General features: G+C 42.1%; 1 protein-coding gene across 12 annotated transcripts in view; it reads left to right on the top strand.

The window, feature by feature from the left end:
* PUM1 (pumilio RNA binding family member 1) overlaps window positions 1-11510 on the top strand; it is a 74796-nt gene that overhangs the window by 24034 nt on the left and 39252 nt on the right. For 6 of the 12 annotated variants that reach the window (XM_035901276.1, XM_035901274.1, XM_035901284.1 and 3 more), the window contains 4 exons: window positions 2775-2883; window positions 5567-5745; window positions 7813-7979; window positions 8936-9206. In XM_035901276.1, the coding sequence (XP_035757169.1) occupies window positions 2775-2883; window positions 5567-5745; window positions 7813-7979; window positions 8936-9206 (726 nt within the window). The remainder of the gene's footprint in view (window positions 1-2774; window positions 2884-5566; window positions 5746-7812; window positions 7980-8935; window positions 9207-11510) is intronic. The other 6 variants (XM_035901285.1, XM_035901275.1, XM_035901283.1 and 3 more) reach the window with 2 other exon arrangements.

The raw sequence follows: 11510 nt of genomic DNA, 5'->3' as shown, positions 1-11510 counted from the left end.
TTTCCTCCCTTGTGCTACAGGGAGACTTGTTGGACACAAGGAAGAAATTCTTTATGATGAGGGTGGTGAGACACTGGAGAAGGTTGCCCAGAGAAGTTGAGGATGCCCCATCCCTGGGAATGTTCAAGGTCGGATTGGATGGGGCTCTGAGCAACCTGAAGGATGCTCAAAAGATGTCTGTGCCCATGGCAGGGGGGGTGGATTAGATGATCTCTGAAGATCCCTTCTAACCCAAACCATTCTGTGATCCTAGATTCTGCATCTGTAACGAATACTGTGAAGCAGGGTGCGTACAGGTCCTGCATGTCCCTATCACTTTTCGTACAGCTCTTTCACCTGCCCTAGGGACAGCCTGGGCACTGGTGTCCGTACCTCCAGGTAGGGCTAAAGTGCACGTATCTTTGAAGGACTTTGGAGTACACTGCATTGTGCTTGGGCATAGAGGGTGAATGAGCTCATCTCATCCTTCATTTGAAAACTAATCTGGAGATTGGTGCTTTTAAATTTTTAGGAGGAAGGCTATGGCCAGTTGGAAGAGGAGGTTAGGGTGGAGAAGTTATACAACTGTATACTTACAGTAGAAGAAAAACAATTTAATTGAGCAACATTTATCAGTAAATAAGCTTTGTTTAGCGCTGTGGCAGCAAACAGTGCACACACACACGCGTGGTGTCTTCAGCCTTGTAGGAGGAACTCGGCTGGTTCAGAAGCGGCAACACTGGAGCTCCTGGTGTGCCTGGCTCAAGAGCAGCGTTGCTGGCACAGGTCATCCTAAAATGTGACCTGTTATGTGTTAGTTTGAGATGTTGATTCAACCTCTGTACCTGAGGGTTGCTTTGTTTTACATTCCTATGTGCTTGTGTAGACAATACGCAGGTGTATACATAAATGTTTCAGTTCAGCTGGAAAATGCCCCCGTGCCAGCTCTTGCTCAGGGCTTACAGGCAGCAGCAGCAGCGAGCTGAGGAGCTGGGACGTGTTTCTGCTGCTGTAAAACTTGTGTGTCTGTGTACAGCTTGAGGTTTGACTGAGAGCCCCTGAAACAGCAGTGCTTCTCCTCAGAGGTCTGCTCAGACGCCGGCCGTGCCTGCCCTCCATCTTGTGCCTGCACAAGCTTTTTTTCCAAAGGGTTTGCATTTATTTATTTACTTTCCCCTGTAGGCAACGACTGTGTTCTAAGTCAGGGGTTGATCTTATTCTCTACTGATCTTGGTGCAAAAGCAGGATTACTTTTAGTCAACAGCAACTTTGAGTGTTAGTTAAATAGAAATAGCTGAATGTAATGGCTCTCATCTGTGGTGGGGGGTTTGGTTTTCTGGGTTTGTGGTTTTGGTGGGTTTGGGGCTTGTTGTGTGTGGTGTGTTTTTTTTTTTTTTCTTTTTAGAGTGTGGAAGGAATTCTGCTTTTCAGGTGTGGGGTAAAATTGATGTTGCTTTCATTACAATCCCAGTCTTCTGTGTAATCTGTCCAGTTACCCAAACCTGAACCTCAGGTTTAATCTCGTACATACAGACCTGCTTTGCAATACATTTCTGAGTAAACAGATCTTCCTTGAGTTAAAAAGTATTGAGCACAACTTTTCTGATTGTCTGTTTTAAACCAGAGTACACTCCAAGCTGGGAGTTCTTAAATCATTTACACTCGCTTAGTCTTCATCCAGCAGCCTATTTACTCTGTTATGCTATAGCCTTAAAATGTCCACGTCTGCTGATGGAGTATAGAGTTATCTACATTTCTGGTATATAGGGGACATCGACTAATCTGATAATTCTTGTTTGTTCTGTGGTAATTTCAAACAGATGCAAGTACTTGTTAATCTTCCAGTTCCTTTAGTTTTATTCTGACTTCAGCAGGCAAAGCTCATTCATTTTGTTAATTTGCTATGAATGTACTGTTGTTTCCTGTCTGAATTGCATACATCTCATTCAGCCTGAAGATTTAATTTGGAGATTGTATGCTTGACATCTAAGGCACTTAAGCAGGGCTTGAAATTCCCCTTGCTATATGTAGCTACCACGCGGCAGGTGTTTCATTGGTGAAGCTGGTATTTTCAAAATACATCTGCTAAATAGGGTACACTGGTCTTTCTGCCATCTTCTGAACTTCAGAACAATCTTCCTTGGATTTGTTCAAGCCAAGGATGACTTTCTGTCTCGTTTGCAGTAAGTGCATAACCTTTTTCTTTTCATCCAGTAGGAACAATACATGTGTGGCAGGTGCGGTGGCCCAGAACTGTTCACTCTCATTAGTGTTTACAAATAACCTTCCTAGCATGGAGAGTCCTCAGCAGTCATTAAATAAGTGAGAAGTGAGAGCTCTTGGCACCTCTTGAGCTATTCTGTCCCTGCCAGCATCAGAACCTCAGTATTTGAAGGCAAGAATTTGTGCTGGAAATGCTGGCTGGTTTTAGAGGTTTCCTCACTGCTCGGGTGGAAGTCATGATAACGTTCTGATCAGAACAGGTTTTCTGCTAATGTATTTCTCACAAGTAGCTCTCATGCTGAGAGGCTGGAGAATGTAAATTGTATGTGTGTGCTTACGTGTGTGGGGTTCATAAAGCATTTAAGAATGTAAGAGGATTGCTGAGATTGAATCATTATCTCAGTTGCTGTATGGCTTTCACCCTAGGAGTATATAAATATTTTGATTATAAAGCATGTATCAGTTTGTGTTTAATGATTGATTCATGTTTAGAAGGGAGACGCTTATGGTTTATGTTTGCATTTTATACTTATTTTAATCATGCTTTGTTTTTTGTTTTTTTTTAATTGCAGCAGCTGTTGCCGGGTAAAAAGTTTTGGGAATCTGATGATTCCAGCAAAGATGGACCAAAAGGGATATTTCTGGGAGATCAGTGGAGAGACAGTGCTTGGGGAACATCAGGTAGCTCAATTATTTACTTAATTTAGTTGGGGTTGAATACAGAAATGTGCAACTCATCTACTCAAAATTTCTGGCCAGTCTGGATGACACAGCTTTTAAAAGATTTCCTGCCCCCCCCCCCCCCCCCCCCCCCTACCTTTTATATAATGGAAAACTAATAGAAACCCCCGCATTGCTTTGTGATAGAGTTAAAAGATATCCATAGGTACAAAAAGATTGTCTAACGTGAACGTGTGTGCCCTTATCTTTATCTGCTTAAAAATTTTAGATTGCCATTAAAATTTCAATTTAAACTTTCTGGTGTGTATTCTGCCTTGAGACTGATTACTTGAAGCTTGAACAAAGATATTGGAGAAGCAGATTAGTGGAAAAAAAGAGGAAAAAAAGAGACACCACAGTTTTTTAAATACTAAACCAACCAAAATGCAACAACATTCAGTTTAAAAAAGAAAAAAAAAAAAAAAGTGATACTTTGAATTAGTAGTGTTGAAGTTTATCTGCCAAGAATTTTGTTCTTGGATCAGGGACTGTCCTTTATTTTGAATTTAAGGGGAGTGTGTTCAGGTTGGTTTTAGTTAAATGACAAAAAAAATCACATGCATGTGCTGAATTTGAAATGCTAACCTTTTACTTTTATTTTCTGTGCTTCCTGTATGTAATGAATATTCTCCTTAAACACTGCTGAGTATCTCGTGCAGTTTCCAAACAGCTGCGCAGAACTACAGCTCCAGGGGAGATGTGATTTAGAGGAACTTCACTGTTGTGTGGAGTTTTTTTTCTTTTTTTTAGAGTCAACGCCTTGGGATAGCGATAAGGGCATTTCTTTATTAATTAAATTTTTAAATGGCTATGAAAAGGGGATAGAGCTTCTCAAAATCTGGTTGGACGCATATTGCAGTCTGGCTGGGTACTGGGGAGATTTTGGGGAGCTGCTTCCTCCAGCCATCTGACCTGCCTGTCCACAGTGGCTCTCCAGAGCAACGCCTGTATCCACCCCTCAACAGCAGTTTGCACCTGGTTGTAGTAATATAAACTGAAGCTGAGGGTGGATTAAAGGCCTGAGCCAAACTCTGAACAGCAACAGCTGAGAAGGAGACTTTCTCCTTTGCCTCTGTTGTGGGGCTGGTTACTTCCACCAGACAGGCAGGGTAGACATCTGGGGGAGGCAGCCTCCTACGCTGGTTGATCACAAATCTCCATGAGTCAAAGCCTCATCTCTTCCTTTGTTTATTCTCAATTAATCCTGTGCACCTTACAGCCTTTATTCCTGAGCCATGGTCTGCACTGCTGTCTGTGAGTCAGGGAAGTCATAGTTTCCCCTTTTGCTCATCTAAAATGAAGAGAACAGCCATGGTCTGAGCAGTTGCTCAAGGTCACTGCCCCAGAGCAAGGAGCACAACTTGGAGGAGCGGTGTGGAAGTGTCCTTGGCCGGAAGACTAGTTTGTTCCATTAACAGTAGAACTAATGAAGCCTGGTTCTCTGTAAGATGCCCTTCACTCCATCCATTTTCCTTTCTGTCTGTGTCCACGGTATACACTGCAGTCCTCCCATATATATGGCTTTGGTTCTTTGCTACTCTGCCTTGAAGTTGTAGTTTTAAAGCATTTGAAGCCCATACTGCTAAAGGAAGCAGTCCTGTCTGATGCAGGCCACTTCTTTCTTCGCTTCCGGTGGTACCAGTAGTTATGCAGCAGTGCAATGAAACCACTGGGGAATTGATCTGGATTAAAACTAGCTTTTACCTTTTCTTTGTTAACTTTATCCCGGAAAAGTCTCCCCCGTCCACTTTACTTTCTGGCCCCATAGATTCTTGTGTTGGCTTGAGGGAGAGGGCAGGAAGGCATAGCTGGGAGCAATGGCAGAATAGAATTATTTCTTTTGACAGATTATCCCTGCTTTATAAGGAAACTGCAGTATCGATATCATTGCATGTCCCTTCCACCATGCCCTGGCAACTACTCTGTCTGCTGCCTGTTGGTACTGACTCGCTGACTGTTGCCAGGCTGAGCAGGCGGGAGCGGAGTACTTCTTCCCTCCCCTCGTTGGGGATGTAAGGTCACCTTCTGCTGCCCAGCCAGCAATTTTTGCAGAGTTCATAAGGGCTTGGAGACATCAAACCTTAGTCTGTTGTGGTTGGATCTCAAACCCTCATGCTGCAGAGAGGATAAAGGGATGGAGCAGATGCAGGAGGACAGGGGATGAGGACGAAGAAATGAAGTTATCATAAACTTTTTACTGTTGAAATAGCAGCTAAGAGAAACTGAGCATGACATGAATATGGCAGTTCATATGACCAAGAAAACAAATGTAGACTGGCGTAACGGTAGGATTATGTTTTAAATGACAAACCAAGTCTGATTGTTTTTTTTTCACTGTACTAATGCAAGAGTTTAGTAAAACTAAAAACTAGAACTTTGGTTTTTTTTAATCGCACCCTTTACTTAGAGACTTAAATTTCTGAAATTTTATGATTTTAGACTGTAAATGTAGTTATTGCTTGTAGGTTTACAGGTTCTAGTACTTAAAAAATGAGAAAGCCATCCTGCTTTTTCTAATGGACATCATCAGAGTCAAAAAGTTGGCACTTAGTATAATTAAGACACTAGAGAGTACGTATTTAATGACTTGCCTCCTTTGAATAGTTGGATCTACTTATAAGAATTACACATGTTTTTGTTCCAGATCACTCTGTTTCCCAACCAATTATGGTTCAGAGAAGACCTGGTCAGGGCTTTCATGTGAATAGTGAAGTCAACTCAGTGCTTTCACCACGGTCAGAGAGTGGAGGACTTGGAGTTAGCATGGTGGAGTATGTGTTGAGCTCATCTCCTGGAGATTCCTGCCTAAGGAAAGGAGGATTTGTAAGTGTGCCTGATTCTGACATTTGAGTTCCCATTATGTTATTTTCTCCATTTGCTGCTTGGTTTGTTTGTTTGTTAATCCATTCCTAAAGGCAGATGTTTCTTATGTCTTTTATTTGCTCTTAGTTTAGCTATCTTTCTTAAAACGGGTCGGCTAGCAGACGAACCGTTGTTCTTGACTGAGGGGATGCAGTATGGGAGATGGGTGTGCAGGATGTGAAGGTTGCTGACATTCCCTGGTTCTTCGGCTAAGCACACCGGCAGTAACACCCCATCTAAGCTTGTCGTTGGAGAAGGATGCAAATATACCTGTGGTTTTTGAATGAGCGTGTGGCTGCTTTGTTGCTGGCTAAGAACAAAAAAGCTCCATGTCATGATGCTAGAAAAGTAATGTAGCTATGAAAGCCACTCCAGCTGGGGAATGCTTTCAAGGGCATATCGTTTCCTATGGAGAGGTGGCATTAGTCACTGTGCTTCGTGGGGTGGGGAAGGGAGCACAGTCGCTGCTGCCTCAAATCTAAGGATGTGGTGAGAGGGACGTAATCAAGGCCTATCCCTGTAGTGGGGAAAAAGGGGCCGCGTCTCCGCTCTAACTCATCAGCCAAGTGCTAGATCAGGAATTGTCGAAAAACATAAAAGCGGAGTAGGTTTGTTACTGTCAGGCTGCTGTGCTCATCTCTTCAGGGAGCTGATTTGTGGTTTCCTTCATCCATCCTCTTATTTTTATCCCTCGTTAGTGGGCACCTGATAACCTTCTTGAACCCCGAGCCTAAGGAAGATGATTTTTGAGAAATGAACAATCAGTGGAAGGAGCCAATTTATCATCCGAATTGGGGGTTAGAGGGGTGTCTGCTCTGCAGCATTGATAGTCAGGGTGCCAGTTCTGAAACGAAGGGTCTCACTGGTGAATATCACATTGTGCGGGTGAGAATTGGGCTCCAAATTTGTATTTACAATTGGCATTTCAAAGTCTGCTCTCTAATATTATGAAAGCATGATTTTATTTTCTTTAAGAAGAAGCATCAGATGATGATTGCTTTTAAAACAATCTTTTTTTCTAAATATGGGGGGGAAAAGTCCTCCCATGCATTTAGAGAGAATGTGAAAATTACTTGCTTGATACAGGGTTCAAATGCCGTTACGTATGGAATACTTTCCCCTCAAATGAAGTGGAAGACAGGGTATGAATGTCTGTTTCTGTCACAGCACCAAAGCTGTCTCTGATAAATATGTTTATATGCCCCTTGCTGTTTTTTATCATAAATTATGTTGTTTTTCCTCTCCCTTTTGTTGTTCAAAACTCTGCCCTTGGCATAATCACCCTTTATTCTTCTCCCAAGTAAAATAAAATGCAGACATTAAGGGCAGAAAAGCTGCAGATGTAATACCACTCATAAAACGCTCAACAGAACAGAAATCCTTTTTTTTTGTTTTCGTTCACTTTTTTTGTTTTTCTTCCTTCCCCCCAAATGTGCTTTAGGATTATAGAAACCAGTGAGTGAGCTAGTGATTGACTTGAGTGCTCTTAAATGAGCCATACTTCGGAATTCACCGTGTAAATCACAGTAATGCCCTCCCAAAATGAGGTGATCCCGTTGTGCTCAAATACATGCACTTGTCCAGGCAATTACTACATCTCTGACGCTGAGACAGTGACTTTCGGAGAGGCACTAGTTCAGTTTATGCCCCTTCAGTACATGCTGTTGTATTTAAAAGTTCCTGAGTTAATTTTGAAGTGCCTAAGTCCCATCTAGAAAGAAGATCTGGATAAGTATTCTTTAGAATTATTTTGGGTGGGATTTTTAGAGCCTATGGAAGCTGACCCTGAATTAATAAATGGAAGAAACCAAGTAGATAAAACCTCTCTTGGAAGAGTGAGACCTAATTCCCTTATTTCTTCAATTATGATGGACTACTTTGCTTTTTTACACTTTTATTTGTAAGAACTAATGTTTGCAAGTGGCTTTACTTTATTGTGACATGTTTCTTTGATTTGTTACCACCTCGAAATAGAAGTGAAATCGATCTGAAAACTAAGCTTATTAAAATAATGTCTCTTTTGCCTAGGGGCCAAGGGATGCAGAGAATGATGAGAATGACAAAGGGGATAAGAAAAATAAGGGCACATTTGATGGCGATAAATTAGGAGATCTGAAGGAGGAGGGGGATGTGATGGATAAAACAAATGGTTTGCCTGTGCAGAACGGAATCGACGCAGATGTCAAAGACTTCAGGTACGTGCACTGTTAGTTAATAATTAATCAGTGTCACACTTAACATTTCTTTGAAATATTTTCCATGCTGTAGTGAAAAAGGCTTTGACTCATTGGAACAGGATGTTATAACGTGCACAGGAAAGCACTGTGAGATGGTGGAGGGTAGCACCTGATAGCTCCAGTCTGTGCAGACCTAGTCCTGTGTATTGTAATCTTGTTTTATTTTCACACCTCTTTTTAATTACTCTGTGTGGGATTCCTATGGAAAAACCTACTGAAGATGTTGACTCTGCTTATATGCTAGCCCAAATTATACTTGGGGTTTTGAACTTTTTCCATGTAGCTCTCAAGAGATTAAAGCCTTCTGAAATTGTGGCTATTGATTTAATTGATGCATTTGTATTTTTCGCTAGCTTACCTGCTTGCTGCCCCTCGTGTTGACATGTAGGAAAACTGTAAAAGCAAAAGGAATGCGCTGAGACGTGCAAACTGCTGGCCCTTGCATTGAGATGAACCATTTGAGTCCAATGCTTATGTTGGGTAATTAGGAAACCATGGCAGCTCCCTTAGAAAGGTTTCAAGTGAGATACAGTGCCAGAGCACCACATGGTTAAAAATTACCAAATAGCTTTATGAAAAAATAACTTGGGCATATCTGAAATCCTGTTGTGTTATGACTGATTCTCTCAGCTGAGGAGAAAAAAGAAACTGCATTTTCTTATACTTGTACTGTACCAGGTCTTTGAGGCTGGGGGTTTTGTGGGTGCGTTTTTTGTTTGTTTTTTTTAAAGACATAAATTGTTCTGTAGAATTCATTTAGGGAACTATTTCAGACTGTCCTTTTACTATTTTCCACTTTATCACGTCTACAGGCAGCTCTAATGAGTACTGGTGTCTGTTGGTGGTAATCAATGCTGTGTGATGTAGCATTAAATGGACATGCTTAGTGACGAGTATCTTTTCTTTCTGCATAGCCGTACACCTGGTAATTGCCAGAACTCTGCTAGTGAAGTAGATCTTTTGGGTCCAAACCAGAATGGATCAGAGGGCTTAGCCCAGCTGGCAAGTACTAATGGTGCTAAGCCGGTGGAGGATTTCTCCAACATCGAGTCCCAGAGCGTCCCTCTGGATCCCATGGAGCACGTTGGCATGGAGCCTCTTCAGTTCGATTATTCTGGCACTCAAGTACCTGTGGACTCGGCTGCAGCCACCGTGGGGCTCTTCGATTACAATTCCCAACAGCAGGTAAAGTGTCGGCTGTCGGCCCTACCCTACCACTCCAGTTCCTCCGGGAGAGTCATCACAGGGTTAGCATGAGCTCAGGCTCTTGTCCTGGGGAGAGGGACGGAGGAAGACTTGGAATGGTTTCATCATCTCTATGCCATCTGTGGTGCTGCATGTGTCTGCCTAGGGAGCTCGGTGCAGGAGACCTACTTAACATGGCCATCTGAACCATAGTCTTAAGGACCTGTAATAAACAGCAGTTATCAACAGCATGTTTCTGTGTATTGTTTTTAGCTTGAGTGAGTTTGCATTGGAGAAGAGCTTTAAGTTAGTAAAAACTGCTAAACAAAACAAAACAACCCAACCCACCCTCCAGCCCTTAAAGTGACTTAAAGGTCAAATGACTGTTCAGCCTCGGTGTTGTAGCCCTGCTTTGGGATCTCTGCAGTACCAAACCGGAGCAGACCAAAGGAATAAGAAGTTTAAACTGGCTTGCTTGTACTTGAGCGTGCTTTAAAACCTGAGGGCAGAGTCCAATACTACAAAACTTTTATCTCAGCCCAGCGCGTTTGTTTGCCCTATTCTCCCACGCAAGCGGTCCAAGCTTCTCATCCTGGACAAGTAACGCAAGTCCTTGCTTTGCTGTTGGCTTCTCTTGAATGCTGGGCCTAGATCCAACGATCGACTCTTAATCCACTCCTGTTCCTCCTAGTTTGGGTAACGATTGTAAACTTTTATTGCTTTCCTTTTGTAACTATGATACCCTCAAAGAAGAATAAAGTCCTTTGTTGTAGCTGATTGCAAGAGTATATAACTGGCCCTGGGTTTCCTGAAGTATCTGATCTTCTTTAGCAAAATAGCCTGTTGGCCCTCTATTGAGGAGAGACTGTTGCCAAGTTTGTGCTAAAGGCCCAGCTTCAGAGAGTTGTTATAGTCTTAAAAGCAATGTAAATATCTGTGTTATAGCTTAATTGGTTGTTTTATTATATAGTGTGTTTGGGAGGTTCGTGGTGGAAAATTTTTTAATGATTAAATAGCTGCTGTGTAGTTAAAAAAGGGGAAAAAAACCCATAGTTTCAAGTCTTTGTCTTACTCTGGTGTAGGACCGTGAATTTTGGAATTACTTTCAAACAATGAAACGTGTATTTCTTAAACCAGTATGTTAGAGCTAAATAACTGCTTCTTAAAGAACCGTGAGATACGGGAAAATAACTGCAGAAACAAGAAACCTGTAATTTGTATTTTTTTTTTTTTGTCTGTTAGTGTATTTTATTCAAATTAAGGCTCATTTACAAGTTCAAGTAGTTTTTACTCGTTTCTTCCAGCCTTCAAAAATAGAATTTAAAATCTGGCACGTCTTGCGCCTAGCTAGTGGAAATAAAAACTCTCGAAGTAAGGCCGACCTGGATGGCAGAAGTGATTGCAGAGCGGCACTCTGGCGCTGGCCGGCCCTGTAGACAGGCCTGAGTGGTTTTTTTTTCTTTGTATAAAGTGGATGGGTAATATCCACATAGATCTACTGTCATCTCCATGTAATCATGCTTAAAACGTTCTGCTGGGTTGCTTGCGAAGCTGCGGTTCCCTCTCGGCTCTTTGAACTGTGGATGTTGGAGGGGATCGGGAGGTCCTGGCGCAGCGCTGCCTGCCCACCCAGTCGCTCTGGCACGCTTAGCTCCCACCCAGGTCATGCTGAGAATAAGCAGGCCAGGCTGTTTAATAAGGACTGTTATTTTAGTTTCAGCTTTGTTGCGATAGCTACTTACACCTACAGTAAATGCAAACGACAAGCTTTTGTAAGTGTAAGTGCTGTGTTAAAGATAAGGCTTTGTTCTTCTGCCAAACGTGACTTCTCAGTGCACATTTGTGTAAATGCAATGTATCTCATTTTCTTAATATATGATATCCAGCAGCCAGTCTGTCTTGGTATTTGCTGTCTGCCAGTTATAGCCTGTATGAAAGAAATCTCTCTTTTGGCAGTTACAGTCTTTTCCATTTGGTTGTCAGAAGGAAATAACATCCTGAACAAAAGGATCTTGTCCATAAAAGTGTCTGTCTTGGTCAGTTGGGAAGAGTCATATACTTTGAAGGGATTACAAGCCAGTACAGCTAAAAGCAATATTAAGAAGGGAAGGTCTTAACCACGCGTAATCTGATTAGAGATGTCAGATGTTTATATTGCAGAAGAAACCGGCTTACAGAAATCTAATCTTACAGTGTTCCCAAGGCTGTAGAATACAGACTGTGATGTTCTGGTTTACTTGCAATTTCCTCAATGAACTCTATCACGTGTTGTAAATGATACTTCATTGGTATACATGCATGAGA

The sequence above is a fragment of the Egretta garzetta genome, unplaced genomic scaffold, assembly GCF_000687185.1.
Source record: "Egretta garzetta isolate BGI_Z169 unplaced genomic scaffold, ASM68718v1 scaffold368, whole genome shotgun sequence".
Classification (NCBI taxonomy): Eukaryota; Metazoa; Chordata; class Aves; order Pelecaniformes; family Ardeidae; genus Egretta; species Egretta garzetta.
The sequence above is the reverse complement of the archived record's forward strand: the minus strand, read 5'-3'. Positions and strand labels throughout refer to the sequence as shown.